The sequence below is a fragment of the Acomys russatus genome, chromosome 26 (genome assembly GCF_903995435.1).
Source record: "Acomys russatus chromosome 26, mAcoRus1.1, whole genome shotgun sequence".
Taxonomy (NCBI): Eukaryota; Metazoa; Chordata; class Mammalia; order Rodentia; family Muridae; genus Acomys; species Acomys russatus.
In genome coordinates, this window is record NC_067162.1 from 44028857 (window position 1) to 44055335 (window position 26479).

General features: G+C 51.3%; 1 protein-coding gene across 1 annotated transcript; it reads right to left on the reverse strand.

Annotated features, from left to right (window-relative positions):
* Positions 1–10966: 10966 nt before the first annotated feature.
* On the reverse strand, positions 10967–22188 carry Kcng4 (potassium voltage-gated channel modifier subfamily G member 4). The gene is made up of 3 exons (XM_051168715.1): positions 22069–22188; positions 19266–20056; positions 10967–11785 (listed from the first exon to the last, which is right to left on the reverse strand). The coding sequence occupies exons 2-3, from the start codon at positions 20013–20015 to the stop codon at positions 11015–11017; spliced, it is 1521 nt and encodes a 506-aa protein (XP_051024672.1). The 5' UTR covers positions 20016–20056; positions 22069–22188; the 3' UTR covers positions 10967–11014.
* Positions 22189–26479: the final 4291 nt, after the last annotated feature.

Genomic DNA, 26479 nt, shown 5'->3' on the forward strand with positions numbered 1-26479 from the left:
TCCAGACTACGAGGGACAAGGACCCTTGTGGATCTCCACAATGGGAGGACATACTGGGGGCAGAGCAAGGGGAGATGGGAAGGCATAGTGGATGGGGGCAAGGCTAGAATTGGGGGGTGGGGATGAGGGGGGAGGGGGAGGGGGGAGTCTTGTAACACCCAACCATTGAGGAGTGGAGGTGCTTGTATGTCTAGTTTGAATAAAGAAATGATCTCTAGTGGTCTATGTGTTGGGGTGTACTGAGGTGGTGGGTCATTGTGGGGAGCCTTTCATGCCACCACAAATGGGTGCTCACTTAGTTTGCAGATCTGCTAGCAGGCTGGGGGGAGGGGGATGCATGTGCTGGGTCAGGTCCAGGAGGGGCAGGAGGGCAGGCTGGGAGCATTTTCTTGGCTGTGAAGGCTGAATTCCCTCCTTTCCAGGGCTTAGGCTGGGGGAACTGCGAGAGGCTTCACCTGTCCTGGCTGTTAGGTTGTTTTGTGGGTTAAGTGCCCATGTTGAAGGTGCAGGGTGGTGGCAGACACCACCCGCAGCCCTTACTCTGCTGCCCACTGTGAGAAGCCAGCAGTCGCCAGGTGCGAAGTGGACGCTGCTTCCTCCCCCTTGCTCCAGGGTGGCATACACTGCAAATACGTCAGTAGATGCTGCATCTGCAAACCTGGGGCCTTGCCAGCCCCAGGTGGGAGCAGAGCAGCCTTGAAGCTCAGGGAGCACTGGTCTGGGCCCTGTATCCCCATTCTACAGTCCAAAGCTGTCTGCATCCCTACCCTCCTTTCCTGGTTCAGAGCCGGAGTGCTGCCGTGGAGGGGCCAGGTGGAGCTGATCAAGGCGGGTGTTGATGTCCGGTGTTCTGTGGGACCATGACCAGCTGCGGGGCGCACTTGTGTGTGTCCTGGGCATCTGAAGCAGTTCTGGGGAGCAGCGTTTGAGTTGGGGTGGGTGTAGAAGGCACGCTTCCCTCCAGGTGCGGGACATGGCAGAATGGAGTAGCAGTGTGTTAGAAGGTATGAACTGCCACCTTCGTCTCAGGTGTGGACACAAGGTGGTTTCTGGGCCGTTAGCTGGAACCAGGGTTTGCTGTTGGTGCTCTGGCTTTGGCTTTGGAGTTAAACTGGCATTTAGCCTGCCAATCAGATGACTCCCCAGCCTCCACAACAGTCCATTCTAACAACCCTGTGACTGCCCTGTTGGCCTCTTGTCCTGTTTTCTCTGTTGACCATTGACTGATACAGATGTCTCCTATCAGAGCTATCAATCATGGCCAGGCTGGTCTTGGTCTCTCTCTCTCTCTCTCTCTCTCTCTCTCTCTCTCTCTCTCTCTCTCTCTCTCTCCCTAACCTGTACCCCCATAGTCAGCCTCTTAGCTTGTACGCACACTGGTAGATTCTTGTGGAGAGAGATGCCAGTCCCTGAGTCCATAGGCCACAATCTGCAGAGACAAATGACAGCGGATCAAAATTACGCATGGGAGAAAAATCCAAGTGTGCCGGATTTGTAGCTCCCATTGCTTCCTACGCAACCCAGCAGGATGCCTATTTCTGTATCGTTCATGCTTCATTCTGTATTGCAGGTTCTGAAGCAACCAGGGCAGGGTGGGGTGGGACACTCAGTGGTCAAGCCACCACAGCTCCCACCATGCCAGGCTGTGCCTGTTATACGGGGATACTGCGATATGTTTGGTTTTGGTTTGGTTTGGTTTAGTTTTTCGAGACAGGGTTTCTCTGTGTAGCCTTGCCTGTCCTGGACTCACTTGGTAGACCAGGCTGGCCTTGAACTCACAACGATCCACCTGCCTCTGTCTCCCAAGTGCTGGGACTACAGGCGTGCGCCACCACGATATGTTTTAATGTGTATTTGAGTATTTGTAGTTTAAGTTGGTATACAAAAGCTTTGTGTCGATTGGTTGATCCTCTTCCTCCCCCCCCTCTCTGTTCTCCCACACACAGAATGGTCCCATTCTGCCAGCCCTCTCCCCCATCTCTGCCCCAGCCTTACTTCCTCCTCCTGTTGCCTGCATTTTGTTGCCTTCTTGTCTTTTTAACCCACTTCCCACTACCCTAAAGAGACTTTGAATCTCTCTTGGATTGAAAAGTTCCACAGTTACTAAAGAAATCAGTACAGTGGCTTTCTCCAAAAACAACTGCCATCCAGCCCCGCTGTACACTCCTGGGTATTTAGTCAGGAGTCTGAGTCCCACCACAGAGGTACCTGCTATGAGTGTTCATTGCTGTTCTAGTCACAAAAGTCAGGAAACGAGGCAGTCTAGATGTCTGTCAAGTGATGGATGAATAATGAAAGAAAGTGCGGGACATGGACACAATGGAATGATTTGTAGCCAGAAAGAATAATGAAATGACATTTGCAGGAAAATGGGTGGAACTGAGAATTGTTTTAAATGAGGTGTCTCCACCCAGATCTAGAGGACCAATGTGTGCTTGCATGCTTTGCATGTGTTTGCATGTGTGTGCAGGTGAGAGCAGAGATCAACACTGGATCTCATCTTCACTCACTTTCACCATGTTTTGGGATGACTGGCTTGGACTGGCTGGCCATTGTGCCCCTAGGATCCTCCCCTGTCTCCAGTCCACAGTACATGCACTGCCACAAAGCCTTAATTAAAAACAAAACTAAAGCTGGATACAGTGGCGCATGCCTGTAATCCCAGCACCCAGGAGGCAGAGGCAGACAGATCTCTGTGAGTTCAAGGCCAGCCTGGTCTACAAACAGAGTCCAGGACAGCCAAGGCTACACAGAGAAACCCTGTCTCAGGGAAAAGAAAATTGTGCAGATGACCTTCCCTAAAGACAGCTTTCAGGAAGAAGGTCTGGGGAATTGAACTTAGGTCCTTGGGTTTGAAAGCAGGTGCCTTTGCCTACTGAGCCATCTCACTGCCCTCATGCTTGTCTGCAGTCTGCAGGAGAGATGTGGTCATCTCTATATAGTAAGGCAAGCCTTCTGGAAAAACACAGTGAGGCTGCCTGCTCTCTGTACTCTCCCATCTCACTACTGCTGACTCTTTACCGTGACCTTGGATTTGACATTTCTGAACCCTATTTTGCTGGCCTGTAAAAAGAGGGCCATGTGAGGGCATTGCTACAGTTCCCTCCTGTCTCAGCTATCTCTGCCTCTGCTCTATGGTTCCTGACTGCTGCCAAGATCAGGACAGCACCCCTGCCAATCAGGGCCATGATTATAGGTTCACATGACTGGGAAGGTCACAGGTAGAGGTCACAGAGGTCATCACGGTAAGTAAAGGCCAGAAGGCAGGCAGAAGAGTAGGAAGGGCTACAATGGTAGAAAGCCAAGCACTCAGGAGCCCACAGGGTAAAGGCCCCTGTGAGCCTCTTGCTGAGAGAGAGGACACAGGAGGCTGGAAACTGTATTTCTTGCCACTTTTGAGATCATTTCTCATGCTTATAATTTTCTGGAGATGAGGGCTCTAGAAATCCCGCATCTATTCATTAGCCCACTTACTACACACTGTTTACCCCCAGGAGACAACCTGAGTTGATTAACTATTTCTACCTCAGTGGTGATGGCGGCAGCCAGGCTCAGAAATGCACCAGCCGCTCTGCCTCGGCTTTATGTCCCCGAGCCTGCGGTATGCATTAATCACATAATCACTGAGTAAACAAGTAATTCAAAATGACATTAACTCTGATTCGATCTGCCAAGAAGTATTCTCTGTCCCTCTGCTGTGCCTATGGGCCTGCCCATCCTTCCCTCCCCAGCCGGTCTTCTCATTACACAGTACCTGCCTAGGCCCCCCCTCCACTGGACTTCATTATCTCAGGGTGATGGAGTCTGTTAATGTCTTCTTGACCTGATCTCCCCGGGTGAAGATTTGCTGACGGTAGCATGTTTAAACTGGGAGCTGGTGTAGCCTATCCCGGCTTGCTCCTGCAAGGCTTCGTGGGTGCCTTCTCCAACCTCCCCCCCATCCCCCACAGCCCGTGAGAACTTTTCTAGACCCCAGCAGGCTCTGCACCTGCACCGTGCTGTCTCCTTCATTCCATAGAGTGCGCATCTAGTAAAAGCATGGGCTAGGGACCAAGGCTCTGCTGTGCCTTTCCAGTTCTCAGTGTCCTCGTGTGACAAGTGAGTATAGATCTCAGCCGTCCAGGCTGCAAGCTGATGATGGGGTTCATCCTGGAGTGGATGAGGCGACTCCTGGCTGTCTTCCAACCCTGTCTGTTGTCAGTCCTGGAGGGGAGACCATTCCTGTCATCAACTTGTCCCCTTGAGTCTCCTGCACAGATAAGCTATAAATGGAAAACCAGCATTGTAGGGTCTCTTCATAGAAATGTGTCTGGCTGAGGAGAGACCCCGCCTCTAAACAGGACTCTGCAGTGCTGGAGACTCACATACAAAGCACCTGTATATAGCCCTGGGGAGGCAGAAGCAGGGACATTCCTGTCTAGCCAGGTCAGTAAGTGCCAGGTCAACTAAGAGATCCCGGGACACAATGAAGCTAAGCGGAGGTAGACTTCCCAGATGTTCCTGCCTTGTCCCTGTTCCCTTAGGGATGTACATGTCAGGCTCCACCCCCACCCCACCCCATCTCAAAGTACTGAACGGAGTGCTCCATCACCAGTATGGACCAGAGTGTGTCCACCCACCCAACCCCACTGAAGAACATCTCAGCCACTCATTCCACAAATATGATGAAAGCGCTGTGAGCACCCGTGCCTGGGCTTTGTGGAGATTTAAATTTTCATCCCTGGGAAGGTAGATTTTTTTGTATTTTAGGACAAGGTCTCACTATATAGTCCTGGATGACCTCACACTTGCGGGGATCCCTCTGCCTCTGCTTTCTGGCACTGGGACTGCCACCATGTACCCCCCCCCCCCACACACACACCTACTCTCCATGGTTCTGGGACTCAAACCAAAAGGCTGTATGCATGCTAGGCAAATTATCAATGGAGCTACATCCCTAGATGCTGGCTACTGTTAGGAGCAGTCCACCATACAGAAATTAGATGCTGACGCTGTGTTTGAGGTGAGACGACCATCTGGATGAAGGGGCCCTGGGGGTCAATGAGGAGGCAAGAAGCTGAAGCCACGAAGGCTGGTCTTAATTCCTAAATCCATCACCTAATGACCTTGGCATGTCTACCTCAACTCCTCATGCCTCAGTTTACTCACAAAGCAGAAGGAGGCTGTGCTGAGATTAGGTGATGATTAGATGTGAAAACATGGGGCCAAGCATCCCTGATGGGCACTGTGGTCCTTTCCTGTGGATGCCACCCCACACATTCCTCTCTCTGGTGGAGCAGCTCTCTCATCTTCCCAGGACCCTCACTGTCCCCATGGTCAGGTGGGTGACTGAGCCTATCTTCTTCTCCTGGTTGAGCCTAAAGCCTCATGAACCAATTGGTGTCACAATAACAGGTTTAAGATGTGCATGTAACCCACTTAGGGCCAGTGAGGCATGCCTGGGATTCTGGGACAAAGAGAGTTTTTTCTCTTCAGGGCCCCTGGTGGGATGAAAGTGTGAAATTTGGGAGCTGGTGCAGCCATCTTGTGGCTGTGAGGAAAGCCGAAGGGTGAGAGTGATAGACCCACAGAAACACAGAGGAAAAGATAGAGAACGCTCAGAAGGAGCTGCTCCTGACGTCTACGTGGATCTTTAGTTCTTAGAACTAAAACTATTCCTTTATTTACTTGGGGGTTCTGACTGTTTCATTTTGTGTGGTGGTGGTTTGGGTTTGGGTTTTTTGAGGGTTTCTCTGTGTATCCTTGGCTGTCCTGGACTCACTTTATAGACCAGGCTGGGCTCGAACTCACAGAGATCCACCTGCCTCTGCCTCCCGAGTGCTAGGATTACAGACATGTGCCACTACACCAGATTTATTTATTTATTTGTTTAATGAAATCCAAGAGTTCAGATATGTTCTCTAAAGTGATCAGAGCTGTTGCCACCACTGGGTCAGGAAGGCGGCAGAAGGCATGGTTTTGTCCAGTGAACCCTTGCCTTATCTGGGTCTATGTAGTTGTTCAGGGACCTCCCTTGCCTCCCAAGCTCTCTAGCTCCATTTGTCCAGACACAAGCAGGCTGGATCACACCACTGCATGGGCTCTGCTTTCCCTGTGGTCATGCCTCTCCCAGGAGTTTTTCCGGGGCTTTGAGAGACTGTGAAGGAATCCTGACTCTGACTTTCTGCAGAGATGGGTGGTTGCCAGGGGGTGTGCTCACACTCTTGCTCAAAGCTTATCTGAAGATTCTCTTTTTGGACATGGAGTTGGAATTTTCCATGTATCCCAGGCTGGCCTCAGAGTCTTTATGTAGCCCAGGATGGAATCAGACTCCACTTCTGCCTCCAAAGTACTGGGATTACAGGCATATACCACCACACCCTATTCCTACCTAAAGTCTGAATTTAGTCTTTCAGATAGATGGCTTGGGAAGGGTGGCCTGGCTCCTACCATTCTCCCCTCAAAGATCCCTTCCATGTCCTAAGGCTGACTCCCAGTGTCTGGGTTAGCCCTGATATACCAAAGAAGTCATGTACCTCTTTTTAAATGTCATTTAATGTTCAATTCAGAGGTATTCAGGGTCCTAAAAGCTCAACCAGCAAGTGCAGGTGGCACCACAAGCCTCCCAGGGGTCTGCATCAGGCACGTCAGTGCAAATACTAGGGTGCCAGTGAAATGGGCTATTTTTGGTTCAGGGCCCACGCTGTCCCAAGTCATGTCACATGGTGCCCATGCCCCTTTGGCTGTGTCCTCCTTACAGAAAGTCCCAAAGCAGTGTCTCCAAGTTCTCTGTGTGTCCTCAGAAGCAGACTGCTGCAGGGCAAGGCTGCTGCCGCCTTTTGTTTTATTTTTAAACTGACATTGTACTCCGGGAGGTGCCCCTGGGCTAGATGTCAAAGCTGTGTAAAGACAGGCATTGGGCAGAGACCAGACCATCCAAGGCTGGAAACACTGGAGCTAGGAGCCCAGAGCCTGGCTGTGCCAACCCTCATGGTATGCCTCCAAGTCACAATCCCCTCCCAGTCCTTCCTGTCCACACCTACAAAGGCAGAGGTGGGACTCCTGAAACCATTAAGGTCCCACTTTAGACTCTGATGATGGCCAGGGTTAGGAATACTGTGTCTTAGGGACACAGTTACCCCCAAGAAGGGATGCTTTCCTCACAGGGGCCCTTCAGTCTGGCCAGCCAACCTGGAACATTCCACCTGGTCTGGTATAGGTAGGCAGCAGACAAGAGCTCACATTACTGCTTTATTTCAATCTTTGTACTAAACCAGCTTTCACTGACTCCTTCCTCCTCTTCCTCAGTTTCTCCTCTCCAAGTTTGTCCTGGGTCTACCACCCACAGAAAGGGACTGCCCCTCATGGACAATAATGTTCCCCCTCTCCTTCTTTTCCTCTTTCTTCTAAAGAGGAAAGATTTACTGGGGCTCATGGCGTCTAACATGATCACAGAAACCGTTACAAACTCACAGGCTGGGTGCCTATGACCACTCACCCAGAAAGCGTCCACCGTTACAAGTCTCCATGAGGAGTGGGAGATGTGGAGAGAGTCCACAATAGGGGCATGCAGTGCATCATGGGAAGGGCTGGGTGTGGTACCTGGAATAGAAATCTGGTGACAGGAAAAGACCTCTGTGGACAGGTGAATCTGGAATGAGTCACCAGGTCTGGTGGACAGCAAAGGGGCCATAGACTAAACGCAGCATCCGTTCCTTTCTATGTGGTCTTCCCAGCTCACCTCCAGGTGAGTTCACAGAAGCCCAGTCGCCCTGTGCTGGGAGGGACCACAGTGGCCTCCTGCAGGATTTAGCATGACATGTGAGGAAGGGCTAGTCAGGCCCCTTGATCCCCATGTCTCCTGCTGTACAACATGCCCAAGACCAGCAACAGTATCGCAGCCGCTCAGCTCAGGATGGTGTGGCTAAATGCCGCTTTCTTTTCCTTTCAAGCACATTTCTCCAAGGCCCTGCTTTCCATGAGCCAGGGGTGGCAGCAGAATGTACTAGAAAGGGATCTGCTGGAGGTCAAGATACTTGAATGTGATGGGATGAGCCAGCTGTGTAGCCAGAGGCCGGTGGCTTTCCCTCTCTGAGCCTTGGCATCTACATCTTCCAAGAGGGAGTTGATCAATGCTAGAACTCCTTTCTCTTTGCTGTTTGGAGGACCTTCCTTGGAAACCACTGGACACTCTGCCCTCTGAACTGCATGTCCACCAGGCACGCGCTGATCGTTTTCTCATGGGATAGCTGGTGGCCATGCTGTCATCTGAGAAGCCTTGGAAGTAGCTTGTGGTTTTGGCACAGTCCCAAATCAGGACTCTTGTGCGCGCTCTCTCTCTCTCTCTCTCTCTCTCTCTCTCTCTCTCTGTGTGTTTGGTTTTGGTTTTTGGTTTTTTTGTTTTGTTTGGTTTGGTTTGGTTTTTTGGTTTTTTGAGAAAGGGTTTCTCTTCTAGTCCTGGCTATCCTGGACTCACTTTGTAGACTAGGCTGGCCTTGAACTGACAGAGTACCACCTGCCTCTGCCTCCCGAGTGCTGGGATTAAAGGTGTACACCACCACACCCAGCGTTAGTCAGGACTGTCCTTGGATCCCTGTCCTTGTATTGAAGAAATAACTCATTTTCTCACTTACTGCTGGGCTCAACTCTGCCTAGCTAGAAAGACCTTCAACGAACACTGTTCCTCCCTCTGGGAGCCACATCTATGACACAGCCCAAAAGTTGCTCAACATTGAGGGTCCTTTTTGGCTACAGCCATAGCAGCTGGGCGTCACTGGGCTCCTGTGAACCAATAGGATGAAAACATTACCTATCAATATACTTATTTCTCCACTTCACTCAATCACGTCAAAAGGGATGCAAGGCCAGAACCTGGACAACTAATACCCATCTCCCAGGTTGGTACCCAGGAGGGAAAAAACCCAAAAGTGTTCAATTAAGCCCCACATCAAGTCATCGCTCCCAATTTTCCAAGCCTTGTGTAGTGAGAGTTTTAACAGAAGGAACACTGACTGGTTAGTGTTTTGCCTATTAACAGCTGTAAAAATATTATCTTAGGAAGTGGGAGGCTGAGGCAGGAGGATTACACATTCAAAGGCAGCCTGGACTACACTGTGACACATACACACAGTCAACACTGGAGACACTGACCCTGGCGACATCCACTGTCTTTGATGGGTTCAGCTAACCCTTTCTTTTTGCCCTGGAACATTTTGGTGGCACAGAGAACCATGGGGATTTCTGGTGAGAGCCAGGCTTACTCCTAGGAGACATCACACCAAGCATGTGGTGCGGAGGAAGAAGATCCCCTTCTTCAGTCAGAAGGGAGGGGCAGATGCAGAACTGACAAGGGGCCAGGTCCCCAGCAGCTTCCTCTCTGGTTCCAGGGTGAGCACAACACCTCAGATGGTGAGGTGTGGATAGCCCTGGCTTGGAGGGGGAGGAGGAGTCTAGACACTGTGTGAGTATGTGGTCATCACTGACCAATGGGAACGCTGCTGCCTGTTTGGCTGGTCTTGCCCCCAACAACAGCAACCCCCAAGGGTATTCTGTAGAACCTCAGCCAGAGAGCCACAGATCTGGCCCAACCCTGCCATTTACAGGGAGGCAAAGGGACATGCTCACAGTCATAGACAGAGTGAAACACTCAGGCCTCAGAGTACCCGTGCTGTCTGTCCTTGAGAGCACAAGGAAAAGCTGTTCAGTGTTTTGCCTAATAACAGCCCTACAAATGCTAACTTGAGGTGGGCTGGAGAGATGGCTCAGTGGTTAAGAGCACTGAACACTCTTCTAGAAGACACAGGTTCAATTCCCAGCATCCACATGGCAGATCGCACCTGTCTGTAACTCCAGTTAAAGGCCTTCTGACACACACACACACACAGAGAGAGAGAGACGGAGAGCGAGAGGAGAGGAGAGATGAGCGAGGAGAGAGGAGCGAGAGGAGAGAGAGAGAGAGAGGAGAGAAGGACGAGAGGATGAGAGAGAGAGAGAGAGAGAGAGAGAGAGAGAGAGAGAGAGAGAGATACACAAGCAAACCACCAATGAACATTAAACATAAATAAACTATTTTTTTTTAAATGTTAACTTAAGAACTAGGAGGCTGAGGCAGGAGGGATTATAACTGTGAGACCCTGCCCGCCCCCCCCCCAATTAAATTAAATAGAAATATAAAAAATTAGCCTGGAGCAAAATATTAATATAGCTATTTTTAATGCAATCTGGGAATACACCCAGGTGACCCCCTTCCCCCCTCCCCCTGCCCCCACGCACTCTGCTAGCTGGTTTCTGAAGCAGAACAGCATGCTGTGGGACTCATTAGGGCATTGGCCCTCCTGGTGTGATGCAGAGGACTTGCTTGAGGCATGATCTGGGCTATAGAGATGGCTCAGAGGTTAAGAGCACTGGCTGCTGCTCCAGAGGTCCTGAGTTCAATTCCCAACAACCACATGGTGGCTCACGACCATCTGCGATGAGATCTGGTGCCCTCTTCTGGTGGGCAAGCACACATGCAAGCAGACATTGTATACATAGTAAATAAATCTAAAAAAGAAAGGGGGCAGGGTGGGGGAGGGCGGGGGAGGAATCCTTGCAGGCTGCGTGGAGCTTTGAGCAGGTCTCAGTGCCCAAACCCTCTGGTTCCCATGGGTGGTGTGGCCCAGGACAGGGCATCTGAGGGAGAAGATGGAAATCTGCAGAATCCATATTTGGCTATCAGTGGCGGTCAGTTCTGTGAGCATCCAGAACCCAGGGTGGAGTATCACAGAGTTTACAAGGAAGGGATAAGAACACAGGGGCTCTGATGCAGCCTGACAAGATGGGCAGTGCCCAGTGACTGGCAGGAAACTGGGGAAAGACAAGGGATGGACCCCGCCAGGATCACACCAAGGATGCTGTGGCCTGGCACCTTTTCCTGCTTTGGAAGTCAGTCAGTATTCTGAGGACACACCCCTAGGTGGTCCATCCACGAAGTACAGGAGCTTGTCTCAGCCACGGCCTGGGTTGAAGTGATTGCACACTGCTAAGGTGGTGGGAATTACATGTAGCGGACCGGGGAGGTCAGGCCCTCAGGGACCAGGTCATCTACGTCGTTCAAGAGCTCCCGCTCGCTGGCCGAGTTGGTGTTTTGAAGACGCCGGAGGCGGGCCTGGATCTGCTCCTGCTCTCGCTTTAGCTCCAGGTAGGAATGGGAGAAGGTGTGAAAGATAGATGTGGCTGGAAAAGCCATGATGAGAATCCCACTAAGGATGCTACTCAGAGCCACCATCTGGCCCGGCACGCTGCGAGGGACCATGTCTCCATAGCCCACCGTCGTCATGGAAATGATGGCCCACCAATAGGATGCGGGGATGCTAGTGAACTCCAGGACCCTTCCGGACTCATTCTCAGCCACGTAGACCAAAGGGGAGAAGAGGGTAACTGCCACACCCAGGAAAAGAAGCAGGAGACCAAACTCTCGGGCACAGCGCCGCACAGTGAGGCCCAGGGTCTGCAGCCCTAGCGAGTGGCGGGCCAGGCGCATCACGTAGAGGATGCGTAGAGCACGCAGAACACGCAGCACCAGCCCCACTTTCTCCAGGTAAGAGCTGCCACTCGGCCTCTCGCCTGCCTCCGGGGACTCCTCAGACACCGCGAGCGACACGTAGTACGGGGAGATGGCTAGAATGTCGATGACATTCAGGGGTCCTCGGAAGAACTGACACTTGTTTGGGGCCTGGACAAAGCGCAGACAGAACTCCAGGGAGAACCAGGCCACACAGATGGTTTCCACCACGAAGATGTAGTAGCACTTTCTAGCGCATTCTCCCTGGGATGAGAGCCACAGAAGCAAGGAATTAGTCAGCTTTCCTCAAACGCTGGCACAACGGCTTAAGGAAGGAAGGACTTATCAGGGCTCACAGATTGAGGAACAGCCATGGTGGAGAAGACACGGTGCAGTAGCTTCATGGTGACTACGTGGTGTGTGAGAAAAAAGATGGCTTCTTCCCTCTGAAAAGCCTTCCTAGGTGGACTGAGTGTGCCAAGGCCAGAAAACATCACGTCTGCCATTCATTGTTTAGGCTCTGCCCACCTTGTTTTGTGGGGATTTTGTTTTTCTTCTAAGACCGGGTCTCAGTAGGTAAGGCTGGCTTAGCCAGCAAGCCCTAAGGATCTGCCTGTGTCTGCCTCCCTAGTGCTAGGATTACAGGTGACGTCATGACACCAGCCTTTCAACGTGGATTCCAGTGTTCTGACTCAGGTGCTTTCAAACATCTAACCAGCTCAGCCATCTTCCCAGCCCGCAGAGCAATGGTTCTCAACCCTCCTGATGCTACCGCCCTTTAATACAGTTCCTCATGCTGTGGTGACTCCCGACCATAAAATTATTTTGTTGCTTCTTCATAACTTTAATTTTGCTGCTTTTATCAATCATAATGTAAATATCTGATTGGCAGGGTAGCTGATAACATGGCTCCTATAAAGGGGACCCTTCAACTGGGTCACAGACCCCACAGGTTGAGAAGTGCTGCCCTAGAGGCACAGTTTGATCTTAGTATGTGTTGTGGGCTGAACTGTCCATCCGCCCTCTTTTCATGTGGTTGCTAGGTTACAGCTGGACACGTGCAGATCAACCGGGTGGAAACGGGGATTTCCTGCCTCTGTTGCAGCTAGATGCAGCCAAACGCTTGTAACGCATGGAAGGTGCAGTGCTGACTCAAGGGCATCAGACAGCGTTGCAAGGTCCATATGAGGGCCTACAACAGAGGATCAACTCCTCAGGGGAGATGAAATGTTCACATGGAGAAACCAGGATTCAGAGTGGGAGCGGCCGCTCACTTAGCTCCCTCACTCGGGGGACTGATGCACGAGAGAGAAAACAACTTCCGTTTTGTTTCAAGCTACCTGTCCTGGGCCTCCTTATTATAGCAGCCAGCCCTCACTTTGACAGCCATAATCAGCATTGCTCAGGCATGTCTACAGCTCTGGTGCTGTCCCTTAAGCCACACAGCCATGTCCTGTGGCCACATCTTAGATGCCCAGAAATGGGTCACAAGCCTGTGTTCAGTACCTAGAGGTGTAGAGGTGGTCCAAACAGAGAGGGTCCCGAGGCCACAGTCTAGCCTTTAAAAGGCGTGATCGAAGCTGGGCGGGGTGGTACATACCTTTAATCCCAGCACTCGGGAGGCAGAGGCAGGTGGACTATTGTGAGTTCCAGGCCAGCCTGGTCTACAAAGCGAATCCAGGACAGTCAAGGCTACATAGAGAAACACTGTCTCTAAAAACAAAAACAAAAACAAAAACAAACAAACAAACAAAAAGGCATGATAGAAACCCTTTGCCCAGCTACTGTCTCCTAGCCACAAGGGTCACCAACACGTCACCCACTCCTGGCCCTGGCTCCTGACTTACCTCAGCATCCCCTGCTCTTCTTCTGCATGGTCTTTAACCAAAGTCACAAACTTCTCCAAGCGTGAAGAAACAGAACCCCACCCCTCTCCCACCATGGCCAGATGCACACTTTGCATTTTAACAGGATCCTACTGGAAGCAAAGGCAGACCACCTGGGGAAGCTCAGGCCTCATGTTTAGCTCTGCCCCTAAGGACTCTAATTTAGTTGACAAAGGTTTTGAGCTTGCATTGTAGAATTTTCCAGAAGTCCCTTGGATGAGTCCAATATTGAGAACTTGGCTTTAAATATTTTACATATATTTGTATACACGAACACACATGCATGCACATGAACTCACACATGCACATACACACACACACACACACACACATACACAGCAAATGAGCAAGTATATGGCTGAGCTATATGCCTATGAGCAGAGCAAAATGTTGACCACTGTGGAGGTTTGGATTCAAATGCTCTGAAGTGGAAAAAGAAATTGTTTCCAGTGTCTAAGCCCAGAGGAGTCCTAAACTGAAATGTTTTTGTGTCTGTCCATCAGGAAAAAAGAAAATGGCCTGACTACTCAAAGCCCTGTTGACCTGCCCAATCTGGAGAAGCTTTCTCTCTGTCTCCCTGACTTCTGTCTGGTCGTTCCAGGGTCAGAGCGGATGAAGCCTCAAATGTGTGGCCCAGGGTCACATCCTAATCAACAAGCTCACTCATTCGGGAAGTTGCTGGTCCTCCCTGGACTTCCAGGGGTCATCGCCCTAAGAGCTGCTGTAAAGGATGGAATCATATGTACAGCAGCTATGCAGAGGCTGAGCCCAGCAGATACACATGGGACACACTGTTACAGATGCTGGGCCCCTGTAGGAGGCTAGCACTCTACAGGAAGTAGAACGAATTTTCTAACTGGCTGAGAGGGCTCTCTGGGAGGTTTCCCATCAGGATCCCCGGATGGCTTCAGAGCTTTGGGTCTGGGTTCTCCAGGATTTCTACGAACCTGCTGTGCAATCTGGAAGTGGTCCCTACCTGTCTCTGGGCTCCCGTTTTGGATGAAGAGAGTGGAGGGTGGGATCCCCCAGGGTGCCAGCTACAGATTCCTGGGTCCATCACAGACCCAAAGCCTTGGAGCTCAGCTCGGGCATGGGAACTTGGAGGGGGGTCTCTCCCCACAACTTTGGAGCTCTCAGAAGTCCTAGAGTCTGGGCTACCTTTCCCACAAGGCCTGTTTCTTTGCTGACATCTGGGGATTTTTCTTAGCTCTAGAGAGTCCTGTAACCAGGGAATACCACACATCCAGCCCACCAACCAACAGCTCGGGAAGGTGACTGACTCTGGAGGGCCGAGCAGGTCCTGCTTTCTGCCTCTGGTGTTTGGTTATTCAAGCCATGTCCACCTCCCTCTGCTGGTCTGGGCCGCCAGCCTCCCTGTACTGCAGCAGGCTGGCTCTGCCTAGTCACTCTATCTGCATCCTGCTCTGCCCTGCATCCTAACCAGCCTGATGCTGGCCCTCAAGAGCTAACATCTCTGCAGCCATGCTGGGACACACGAGACAGAGAGATGGGCTACAGGCTGAGGGCGTGAAATCCAATCCAGCCCTGCCAGTATTTGAAGGAAACAAGGGATGTGGAGAGGAAACAAACAAACAAAAACCAGAAAAAAAAAAAAATAAATAAAATAAAACAAAGCACTTCTTTCTCTCTGGGGAAGACTCTGTCCATAGGGCCTGGGCAGTCTGGCCCACACTGTTCTTATCATTCTGGATTTGGGCATGGAAAAAAAAATCTGGTATTGGGGCTCCCTCCCACAAATCCCAGGTGAAGGAGGGAGTTATCCACCATGTTGTGTGCCTTGTCCCTGGTGGTAGGTGAGTCAAGTTGAGCTAGCCCTGAGGAAGCTGTGGTAGAAATGACAGGACCACAGAGGCATGTGGGACCTAGCCGAAAACCACGGGCAGGCAAGACTGGGGACCAGGTAAGGCTCACCTCCAGGAATTTCACCAGCAACACAGCTTCTCAGGGTCCCCTGGGTTGACTGGGAAGAGCCCCAAGGGAACTTTCAGGGTGAGGGGAATAGTCTAGATTGACAGGGGTGGGGTGGTAGGGGTGTGTCTAATTTTTTAATGTGGGTACCTGAAAATGATACAATTACAAGAATGGGGGCTGGTGAGATGATCGTGGGTTAAAGCTCTTTCTGCCAGGCCAAGCTGGACAACCTGCTGGGACCCACATCGTGGAAGGGAAAAACCAGCTCCTGAAAGTTGTCCTTTGATCTACACACATACAGAGAGACACAGACAGACAGACAGACACACACGTACCTGTGCACACACACAGAGACACAGACATACACATAGACACACACACAAACACACACACACATGCACACAAATAGAGAGACATACACAGAGACACACACACATATACACACACACACAGAGACATACACACACAGAGACACAGACATACACATAGACACACACACAGAGACACAGAGAGAGAGACAGACAGACAGACACAGAGAGAGGCAGACATACACAGAGAGAGAGAGAGAGAGAGAGAGAGAGAGAGAGAGAGGGAGGGAGCAAGAACCTGCTGGTGGGCTGTTTTGCAGGGCACTTGAACTTAGAGAACAGCCCGGCAGCTAAGCCCCACACCTAAGACTCAGCAAGGTCACACCTATGTACACACCCAAGAGGAATAAGACCACACATCCAGGAATGAACGCAGCATTCCATATTCTCTCTGTAGCCAAAGATGACTTTGAACTTCTGATCCTCCTGCCTCCACTTTCCTGGGGCTGGGGTTATAGGTGTGTGCCACCACACTGGACTTACATGCTGCTAAGAGTTAAAGCTCCATGTAGGCTAGGCGAGTACTCTACAACTGAGCTCTAGCCCTCAGCCAAAATAAGTGGAAAAGCCACAAAGGTCATCAACCAACCTACCTACCAATAGATCGGCCGGTCAAGCATGGCACAGCCTAATGGATGGCAGCTGCGACAAAGCAAAGGAATCTGGGTTTTCTTGAGTCACATCCCCAGGGTCTGGGTCCTTCAGGGTGTCATTAAACCACCAAGCCTTGTGACTCTCCTCAGGAGAAGCTGGCCAGCCTTAGCAGCTGGCTAAATAGAGCCACTCTTGGCCTGCCTGCTGTCCCCTGGGACAAATGAGAAATACAAGGCACATACTAGAGAACAGCCTGCTTTTTATGAAAATGTCAGGGGTACTGTCTTGAAAGAAAATCCTATGGTTGGCTGCCCTCAGCCTCCCTGTTTCTCTCAGTTAGTACTCTCAGTAAGAGCATAAGCCATCACAACTCTCAGGATGGGGGCAGCTTGTACAAAGGTGGCTCTGCCTCTCAGGGACAGGTGTGTGTGTGTGTGTGTGTGTGTGTGTGTGTGTGTGTGTGTGTGTGTGTTTCTGCCCAGGACTGCAAACTGATGACCTGCCTCTAATTTGATTTCCTCAGTTAAGCCTGGCCTGGGCTTGTGCTCTTGGTAATTTTCAGAGCCTTGGGCCTTACAAAGCCATCACCCCCTCTACACAGGGGGAAGCTCCTGCACCCCCCACCCAAATTTTCTCTCCTTCAACAGCTAGGCCCAGGTGTCCTTGACTGGGGTAAGGACTGCTTACTCTGCCTTACTCCTCAGAAGAAGAAAAGGGCAAGCAGGCTTTTCCATTGTCTGTTTTGTGCTAAAGACTAAGGGGATGGGAGGGGTGGGGCTCCTAATCGTAACTACAGTCTCAGGGATGACCAAGGATTAGGGTGCTGTGTATCTTTTTCTTTCGGAGAAAACATTGGTCAGTCAGATGAAACACATTTTGCTCAACAAATATTTGTAGAGAACTTACTGTGTGTGAGGCACATGTTGACTCTCTGACTGGAACGTTCTCTGATCCTACTGTATTGTGGGGACAAATCTGTAAGGATGTAGCAACATGTGTGTGCATGTGCCCAAGTGTGCCTGTGTATGTGTGCGTGAGTGTTAAATCTGCTTTCTTTGTCTGTTATAATCTAAGTGATGAAGGATCAGGTGAAAGGGAGCTGAGGAGGAGAGGAGAGCTGGAGAGCAGCAAGGTTCTACCTCGGGCAACTGTCTGGTTCTAGTTAGCTTCAGCTGCCAACTTGACAAAGCCCAGAGGAGAGTCTCAGTTGAGGAATTGCCTGGATCAGATTGGCCTACTGATGTGACAATGGGAGCATTTTCATGATTGCTAATTTATAGAGGAGGGGCCCAGCCTACTGTGGGTGGCACCATCCCTAGACAGGGCTGAGGGGCTGGGAGGGGGAGGATGAGGGAGCGGGGGATGGGGGAATGGCCTGGGCTGTGTAGGAAAGCTGGCTGAGCAGCAGCCAGGGAATAACTAGCCTTCTTCTTCCTCTGTGGCCTCTGCTTCAGGCTCTTGCTTGAGCTCCTCCCATCGATGGCCTGTGATCTGGAAGCGGGAGCCAAATAAACCCTTTCCTCTTGATTAGGATGTTTCATCACAGCAACGGAAAGCAAACTAGAGTACAGACCATCTGGTTCCTAGGGGCTCTTGGGGTCTGGCAGCTCTCTGCAAAGAGAGAATAGGTGTGCACAGGTAGAATGTTTTCTCTGGGACAAGTCACCTTAGGGCAGCCAGGGCCCAGGCTCTAATCCCAACAGCCAAGTGACAGTAGGAAAAGAAAAGGCTTAAGCCTGGTGCCAGCCCTAGGAGGAGCTGGTCCCCTGGGGAGAGATTTCATGTGCCCTGTCCAGCCCTCTACGAAAACCTCAGACCAATGAAGATGGCTCCGCAGGTAAAATTGTGGGAACAGATATTGGCTGCCACTGGACCAGTTTATTTATTTCTCTTCCCACAGTGTGGTCACGCTGGTTAATCGCCTCTCTCTCGTTCATTATTGGTCTGTTGTGGAGGATGGGTGGCCAAGCCTGGGTTGCTGGGGCTGCCAACGCCCAATTCTGACTTCTCCCCCAGTGACACTAAGAGTCTTTCGGGGAGGTGGCAGCAAGAAAGAGAAAGGCCAAGCGCTTCTGCTATAAGCTGTTTCTCCGTTTATAGCTAGAGGAAGCACATGTCCCTCCGTCTGAAACAGGGTTAGCTCATGGGTGGGGATCTGGGTGCTGAGCCAATATTTAACACGAAGTAGTTGCTCAGTAAACGTTAAAGGCAACGAATACATGAACTTTCCGTGAAATGTCTCCCAGTTTAGCAAGGAGGAAACTGAGGGTCAGTGAGGGCCTCATCACAGAGCCTGGAAAGCAGGGTCTTCCTGGCACCCTAAACCAGACACGACTCAGTCAATGTCTAGGGTTTCCTGTCAGAGTCAGGAACACAGAATGACTTTAAGGTCCCCCACCCCTGCAGTAAAGATGGAAATGTTATATTCGTGTGTAGGTCTACCTAACAGATGAATATAAACCCATTGGATAACCCAGAGATTTGTTTCCTCATGCCTATTTAAATGAATTCATTTAGCTTGGTTATGGCTACGCATGTCTGTTATCCTAGTCCTCAGGAGGGGGGTAGCAGGAGGATCAGGAATTCAAAGGCTAGATTGAGAGTTCTAGGCCAGCCTGGGTTGCATGAGACATCCACCCACCCATCTTAAAACAACAACCCAAAAGGGGCTGGAGCTATAGCTCAGTGGTTAGAGAGCTTGCCTAGCATCCAGGAAGCCTGGGTTCAGTTCCCCACGACATAAAACAGGGTTTGGTGGCACACGCCTGTAAGCCCAGCATCCAGGAGGGTATGGACAAGAAGATCAGAGGCTTAAAGCTAACAGTAAGTTGAGGCTAGCCTGGGCTACAGAAAATCTGGTCTTTAAAAAAAAAAAAAAAAAAAGGAAAGAAGAAAAGAAACCATTTCCATGGTTTCTGAGTGTCTCTGGGCTTCCCCCATGGTTCCTGATGGGCAACCACTCACCTTGTCCTCCTCAGCCCTGAAATCAGGCATGGTGCTCACACACAGGCTAACAGCCGTGGTGGCCACGAAGAGAATGGAGAGGCAGGCAAAGACCTTCCCGGGCAGCCCCGACTGTGGGTCCTCCACCATCTCACGCAGCTGGTTCATGCTCCGGGCCCAGCGCGAAGCATGCACTTCAGAGCGGCAGGCCTGGTGCTGATGCTGGCGCTGCACAGCCTCCTCCCTGCGCAGCTCGGCCATCTCCTCCAGCCTCTTCAGCAGCTTGCGCAGGCAGCAGCACTCCAGGTTGGCTTCCTCGATGCCCCAGTAGCTCAGCTCCTCCCGGAAGGACAGTGCGCACATCTCCCGCAGAAGCACCAGCTTCCCAGCGGCCAGGAAGCTCACGATCACCCCGAAGGCGCTGGGGTTCCTGTCAAAGAAGAATTCTTGGTTGTTCTCATCATAGTCATCGCAGAGCTGCGTGATCTCCTCATAGGTACGGCACAGCCGGAGCCTGCTCAGGCGGCTCAGGGGGAAGGCATCCAGGGTGCTCCAGGGCAGCAGGTACCGGCGGCCACCTACGTTCACCAGGATCTCCTTCTTCAGGTCGGCCTCTGGAGAGGCATCCAGGGTGCCCACCTTTCGGGCCCTGCGGTAGTAAAGGCCCTTGACAGACTGAGGTTCCGGACCAGGCCAGAGCTGGCTCAAGGGGCTGCAGGTGCCAAAGTGGTGTCCAGGATGCAGGTCTCTGTCTCTGGAAGGCATGGGCATTGTCTCAGACTGTCAGGCTGGGGAGCAGTGGGCTCACCTGTCTGCTTCCGGAGGAAGAAGAAGGAGAGAAGGAAAGAGGATGAGTCTCAGCCAGCCTGCCAGTGTAAACACTGTTGCACTGGGGTACGGTAGCATCTCTGAACTTTCCGCTTTCTTTTTGATTGGGCAGCTATTCTCTGCTCGGGCGGTACAATTGGACACATCCCTACTGTGGTGGAAGCAAGCACATCTGTGATACAGATGTGCTGCCCACTGCACTAAGGAGGTTCCGCACGTCCATCCCCATCTCCCTGACAGACACTTTGTGGATGGAGATGTGAGGAGTGGGCCCTGAGTGGTGCCGCCACACACTGTGTGGTCTTGGGCACGTGGCTTCCCCACTCTCAAATGATGTGGCTTGTGTCAACCCTGTAGGGTGCCCTGTGTGGTTGTGGTCTTTGCAGAGAACCACAAAAATGTGACTCAGTTTCTCTGGACCTTCTGCTTGGTCTGTGTGAGTGGGGAAATTTGAGGACCGGTCAGGGGGCAACACACATGCAGTACTGTATTTTTTGGACCATGAGACACACACATTTTTTAGAGCAATAAAACAATAAAAACAGCAATTGGACCATAAGGGGAATCCTAACTATCCCTAACATCTCAATGGTTATCCCATCCCTTGTATCCTCCCATTCCTCCCTCCCTCCTGCTTTCCTCTTACTCCCTTCCCCTATGACTGTGACTGAGGGGGACCTCCTCCCCCTCTATATGCTCATAGGATATCAAGTCTTGGGAGTGTTTCTTATGGTCCGAAAAATATGGTACCTCTAAAGGTCACTTCTAGAAGCTCTAATGTACCCAGTGCCTTTAATGGACTCATGCCAACCATCCCATGGAGTAGATAGGCATAGTTCACCTTTGCAGATGAGGAAACTGAGGCACAGCATCTTGCCCACTGTTTAGTAAGTGCAGTTCAGAAAGGCTCAATGAGGGTCAGCCACCAGATGCCCAGGGTCTGAGGAGTGTGACAGCGTTGCAAGGCACCTGCTGGCAGGAGTGCCCCTTGAAGGCTTCATCCCTGGGTCTCCATCTAATTAGGAGGACCCTGTGACGGGGGTGGAGGACCCCCCCCCCGACTCTGGACAACTCCTTCCTACTCACACATGCATTTTGTGTTGGTCTCAGCCACCCTTGCTGTGTGACCTTGAGGTGGTTACTCCCCTCCCTGGGCTGTCGTCTTTTATCCGCAAAGCAAAGAGGCTTCGAATGCTCTCTATATTGCAGACCTATTTAGGGGGCTTTGATTAGGACAAGCTATTTTTTTATTATTATTATTATTATTATTATTATTATTATTATTATTATTATTATTATTTTAGTTTTAGTTTGCTCACATATTTTTAAAAATTATTTTTACAATATGTCTCATCCTCCAGATTGTGTGACCATTTCTTACACTGTTCATTCCAGCCAGAGCCGTCTCCAGACACCTATAACCTTACATTGAGAGAGGCATTCCAATCAGGCGCCAGTGGAAATAAAAGTGCCTTTCAATTTCAGGGCCAGCTGGATTCAAGCGGACAGTGAGGGGGCCAGTCAGGGCCGCTGTGTTCCACACTTGCGCTGCAGTGCACTCTGCTATTCTGCATGCGTTAAGTGGTTCACAACACACACTGTGGGAGGAGTGCAGCCTGCAGGGAGAGGAAATCCAGGGAGCTCTTTCCAAGCTTTCTCAATTGCCAATGCAAAAACCAAGAGCCAGAGCGCTGAAGGGACTCATCCAAGGTCACACAGCAAACCCAAACCTAACCCAGGACTCGGCTTTCTGGCCAGAGGGGTTCTCTCCAGAGCTGGAATCTTGCTCCCTCTCCTCTCACTGAACAGATCTGATTTTGCAGTCTTTGCTCCCCCTAACAGCTGGCCAGGAAAAAAAAAAAAAAAAAAAACTCCTCCAAGAGCCCAAGGAAAGTAATTCACTCTAAACATCCCTTCTGCCGAGCTGTTTCACCCAGTCGCTGCTCCAGAAAAATCCCACCCCAGAATGAACAACTTCCTCCCAAGTCCAACTCACCGCTTGTCTCAAGAAGTGTGTTCCCAACCGGTTCTCGGCCAGCCATGGGGAGCCCATGTCTCAGGAACCAGGAAAGAGATGGGTTTGTGACAGAGGTGCGGGGGAAATTAAAAGAACAAAGCACAAACCAATCCCAACTCCCAACATAGCAGCCCTGGCAGAGAGTCAGCATCCAATCCTTCTCCGGCCTCCTCTAAAGAGAAGTTTATTCATTCCGACTCTGCAGAAGAGCAGGGGTGCAAGGTGGCTTTCTAGAAGTCCCCCCTTTCTCCCGAAAGTCAAGGTCCGGATGCTGCAGGGAGCTGGCCCAGCTCTTCTGCCTCAGCAGTGGACTTAGTGCTCCAAGTCCCACGGGGACAGCCAGCATGGTCCTGCCTGGGATGGGGGGTGGGGGTGCTGCCGGGAAGGGTTTAGGATTAATCTCTCCATCAGCCAGGCAGCAGGCGGGAGGAGCGGCTGCTCTGCCAACCACGGGGGAAGGCGAGGAGAGTGTCTGTCCTCTCTCCTCGGTGAGGAGGAGCTGAGCTCAGGAGGAGCTGGGGCATCTGGGGACCAAGGGACCAAGCAATTGCAACCTCATGGTGTACTAAGGAGGGGAGATGCCTCAGTAAGGGTCGCAGGGAAGTTTGTGAGTTAGGACAGACCAACCCAGCCTCAACGCCTAGGGTAGGTAGGTATTTGGGAAATGGCATAAGGGATTAAGAATAGAGAGGGTTGAGACCAGATCCTGGCCTCTGATGTAAGTGCCCTTAGGCAGATGGGTTAGTGCCTTGATAGTTGGGTTTCCTTATCTGTAAAACAGATATAAGTGGCAGCGGGCTTTCAGCATATAGAATCCAAGCTACGAGCTTCTCCTTTCCTGAGAGCTTGGTTCTGGGTGTAGGTGGGGAAAGGAAAACAGGCGCTACAAGCAAACCTCTTGCTGTGTGCCCAAGGTGAGCTGCTTCACCTCTCTGGGCCTCAGTCTTCTCATGCGGTAAATGAGGACTGGAGAGGCTGAATTGCAAAGGCATGTTAATGAAGGGCTTGCAATGCCTGGGTCCTTCGTTTCCTTAAGAGGTTTTGCAGCCAAACGACCTTCACAACTCCATTCTGTCTCTGAGGTCCCCAGAGGCTTGTTCAAGGTCACAGTGCTAACTGGCAGCTGAGCCAGGTTAGGGCCATCTCTGAACGCAGACAGGATCTGATGTGGGGGGTCCAGGAGCAAGGGGCATCAGAGGCTGATCTTCCTCAGCTCTCTGGAAGGAGCAACAGAAGGTGTCTATGGCCTGGCAGAGGGGCGGAGGAATGCAGGCAGGAGAAGCTGGCAGGGGGCAGGAGTCCTCAAGGGGGGCATATTATGGGAACCCCAGGGCTTGGCAGAAGTGCTGAGGGGCCTGGCCTGTGCCAAGGCAAGAACTGCCTCCCCACAACCCCTCCCTGCTGCCTGCACCACAGTCACTGCTGGAGCCCAAGGCAGAGAGAGAGAGAGAGAGAGAGAGAGAGAGAGAGAGAGAGAGAGAGAGAGCTGGCATCTTTATGGGGCGGGGGGGCTGCTCAAGTTCTGATTTTCCAGCTCTCTTAGCTCCCTTTAAGCAAGGCTCCAGAATTCTCCATCTCTGGAGGGGGCTCTCTGTTCCCCATCTGATTTAGCCCTGTCTTAGTCAGGGTTTCTATGGCTGGGATGAAACACCATTCATTACCAAGAGCAACTTGGGAAGGAAAGGGCAGACAGGAACTCAAACAGGGCAGGCACCAGGAGGCAGGAACCAATGCAGAGGCTGTGAAGGGGTGCTGTTTATTGGTTTGTCTCTCATGACTTACTCAGCCTGCTTTCTTAGAGAACCCAGGACCACCAGTTCAAGGAGGGGAGTGTATCCCTACCCACATTGGCCTGGGCCCTCCTCCATCAATGACTGATTGACAAAATGCCCTACAGGCTTGCCTACAGCTTAACCTTATAGAGGCATTTCCTCAAATGGAGTTCCCTCCTCTCTGATGACTCTAGTTTGTATCAGCATGAGTCCCTTAGGTTAACCACCCTTCCCAGAGTCCATCTGTCCTCTCTCAATCCTCCCTGGGCATGCAAGGTCCCAGTGACAATCTAGACTCTTCATTCAGGGCTCAGTCGGTAAGGTGCTTGGCCGCACAAGCATGCAGATCTAAATTTGAGCCCTCATAACTCATATAAAGCTGGCAAAACATTCCTGTTATCTCTGTACCAGGGAAGCAGAAACAGAAGAATCCCTGGGCCTTGCTGGCCAGCCAGCCTGACTTACTTGGGGAGTTCAAGGCCAGTGAGAAGGCTTTTGGTGAGGTGGCCCTGCAGCTCCCGCTCTGGGTCAGGATTAGGTTTTGCCTTGCCTATCCAGCCAGGCCTGCTACACCATGACTATGTGATCCCAGGCAGGTTTTCTTTCCTCTTTGTGCATTGGGACAGCTGGGTGACTGAGCTCTTGAGCTTCCTGGTCTTTGTGAGGAGCAAGTGAATGATTGGTCCAGCACAGGCCTTGTCTCTGTCCCTCCTTATAGCAGTGTGAGCATCTCCAACCGAGCATGAGCATACAGGGATATCCAGGCTGAGGCGGCTACTGGTCAGTGGTATGTGGTGCACTGACAGTGGCTGGCTTTCTAGGGGTGTTTGCAAATTACTGAAGTGTAAGTACTTTGGTCGATGTCAAGTGAACCACATTGCTCTGTGGAGGGCTGGGGAGGAGGGTGAAGGATAGACTCTTGCACACATGTGCTAACGGGTTGTGGGATATCACTAAGCTTGTGGCTTTCCAGCATGAAGCGGGCAAAGGCTCCCAACAGCGGGATTCTTGGGTCACGCCCTGGCTGAGCAACAGCCTCTCAAGCCTTGGCTGAGTACTTCTATAATGAGGATGTGCCCTGCGGGGTCTCCTGGGGGATTCTGACAGCTGGAATGAGGATGTGAGCCAGAAAAGGCAGAACCCTGAGGGCAGTATTCAGAGAAGGGTTAGTGGTCCTTAGCCACACCTTAGGGTTGTATGCTGGTTTCTTCCCTACGGCTCCTCTTCGCCCCAGGACATCAGTCCTCTCATGGCTGTCCTTAGTGGCTGCAGGCCTGATAGGAAACCACTGCCATAGGGCATCCGTGCAGAGCCTGTTCTGTCTGGCTTAGAGTGCGCACAGCCAGGCAGGCTCCCTTCCTGGAATGGCTGTCCTGTCCCGCAGCTGATACGCAAATGCCTCTCCCAGACCATAGTGGACAGGTGGACTGTGGCCTCCAGAGCAGTCCAGCTGGGATCCGTATCAGGCAGTGTCACCTAGGTGCCTCTGGCCTTCAGCAGGTTACAGAACATAGACTACCAGGCAGCGCCTGGCCTCACCAGGGGATGAACTAGAGTTTTGGGGATGCCCATAACATGGTGACAGGAAATTTCGGGCTGATGTCAGTCTCCAGGAGAGAGATCCACTCAGGGTAGGCGGTGATGGTATTGTGAGTGTGGGTGTAGGTGTGGGCCAGATGGCAGGGGGTGAGAACTGCCAGGCCAGGAGACCTAAGCTGTGAACAGCAAGGTGCCACCCGCTAGTGTGCACAGCAACAAGAGCCTCAGATTCCTGTGGGGTTTTCGTTTCGGCATTTCTCATACCTTGGTCAACGTTTCCTATACCCCTGAACAGCACATCAGTAAGTATTTTGCTTTGTAAAGCTGTGGGAACGTATTTATCATCTTGCCTTGGGAATCTTGGCCACAAGCTGTTCATTTGCTCATTTAATCTACAATTGGCACCCAACTCTGGAGAAGAGACAGTACCTGCCCAGAGAGGCGTCTGCAGTGTGACAAAAAAATAAAATAATAATAATAATAATAAATGGACAGCTTGTTTTCAGTGCAGCAGTCAATTATCTCTATTTGGAACTTGGCCTGAGAGAAACAGATGCCAAACACCTGTCTATAGGATTCACATTGCTTTTTTCCCTCATTACTTGGAAACTTTGGGGGCCTTACAGAATTGTTTTTTTGTTTTGTTTTGTTTTTTAAGACAGGGTTTCTCTGTGTAGCCCTGGCTGTCTTGGAACTCTGTCGACCAGGCTGGCCTCAAACTCAGAGATCCACCCACTCCTGCCTCTGCCTCCAGAGTTCTGGGATTAAGGCATGTGCCACCATGCCTGGCTGTAGTTTCTCCTTTTTAGAGCACAGGTATCTGGTGGAGATCAAGTGCTCAGGGCCCATCCTACCTGGGTTCAATGTCCAGGTGTTAATTTCTGCCTTTGCCATCGAGACCAGGTGCCTCTGCTTCTCTGGAGCTGTTTCCTCATCTGTAAAGTGATAAGTCCATAGTAGCTGCCTCAGAGGGCTGCCGTAATTAAGACACGCATGTAAACGAAGCACCTGTTAGGCTTGAGGTAAGCAGTCTGAGGACCAGTTTTATGATTTTATTAAGAACTATTAAAGAAGGAAGA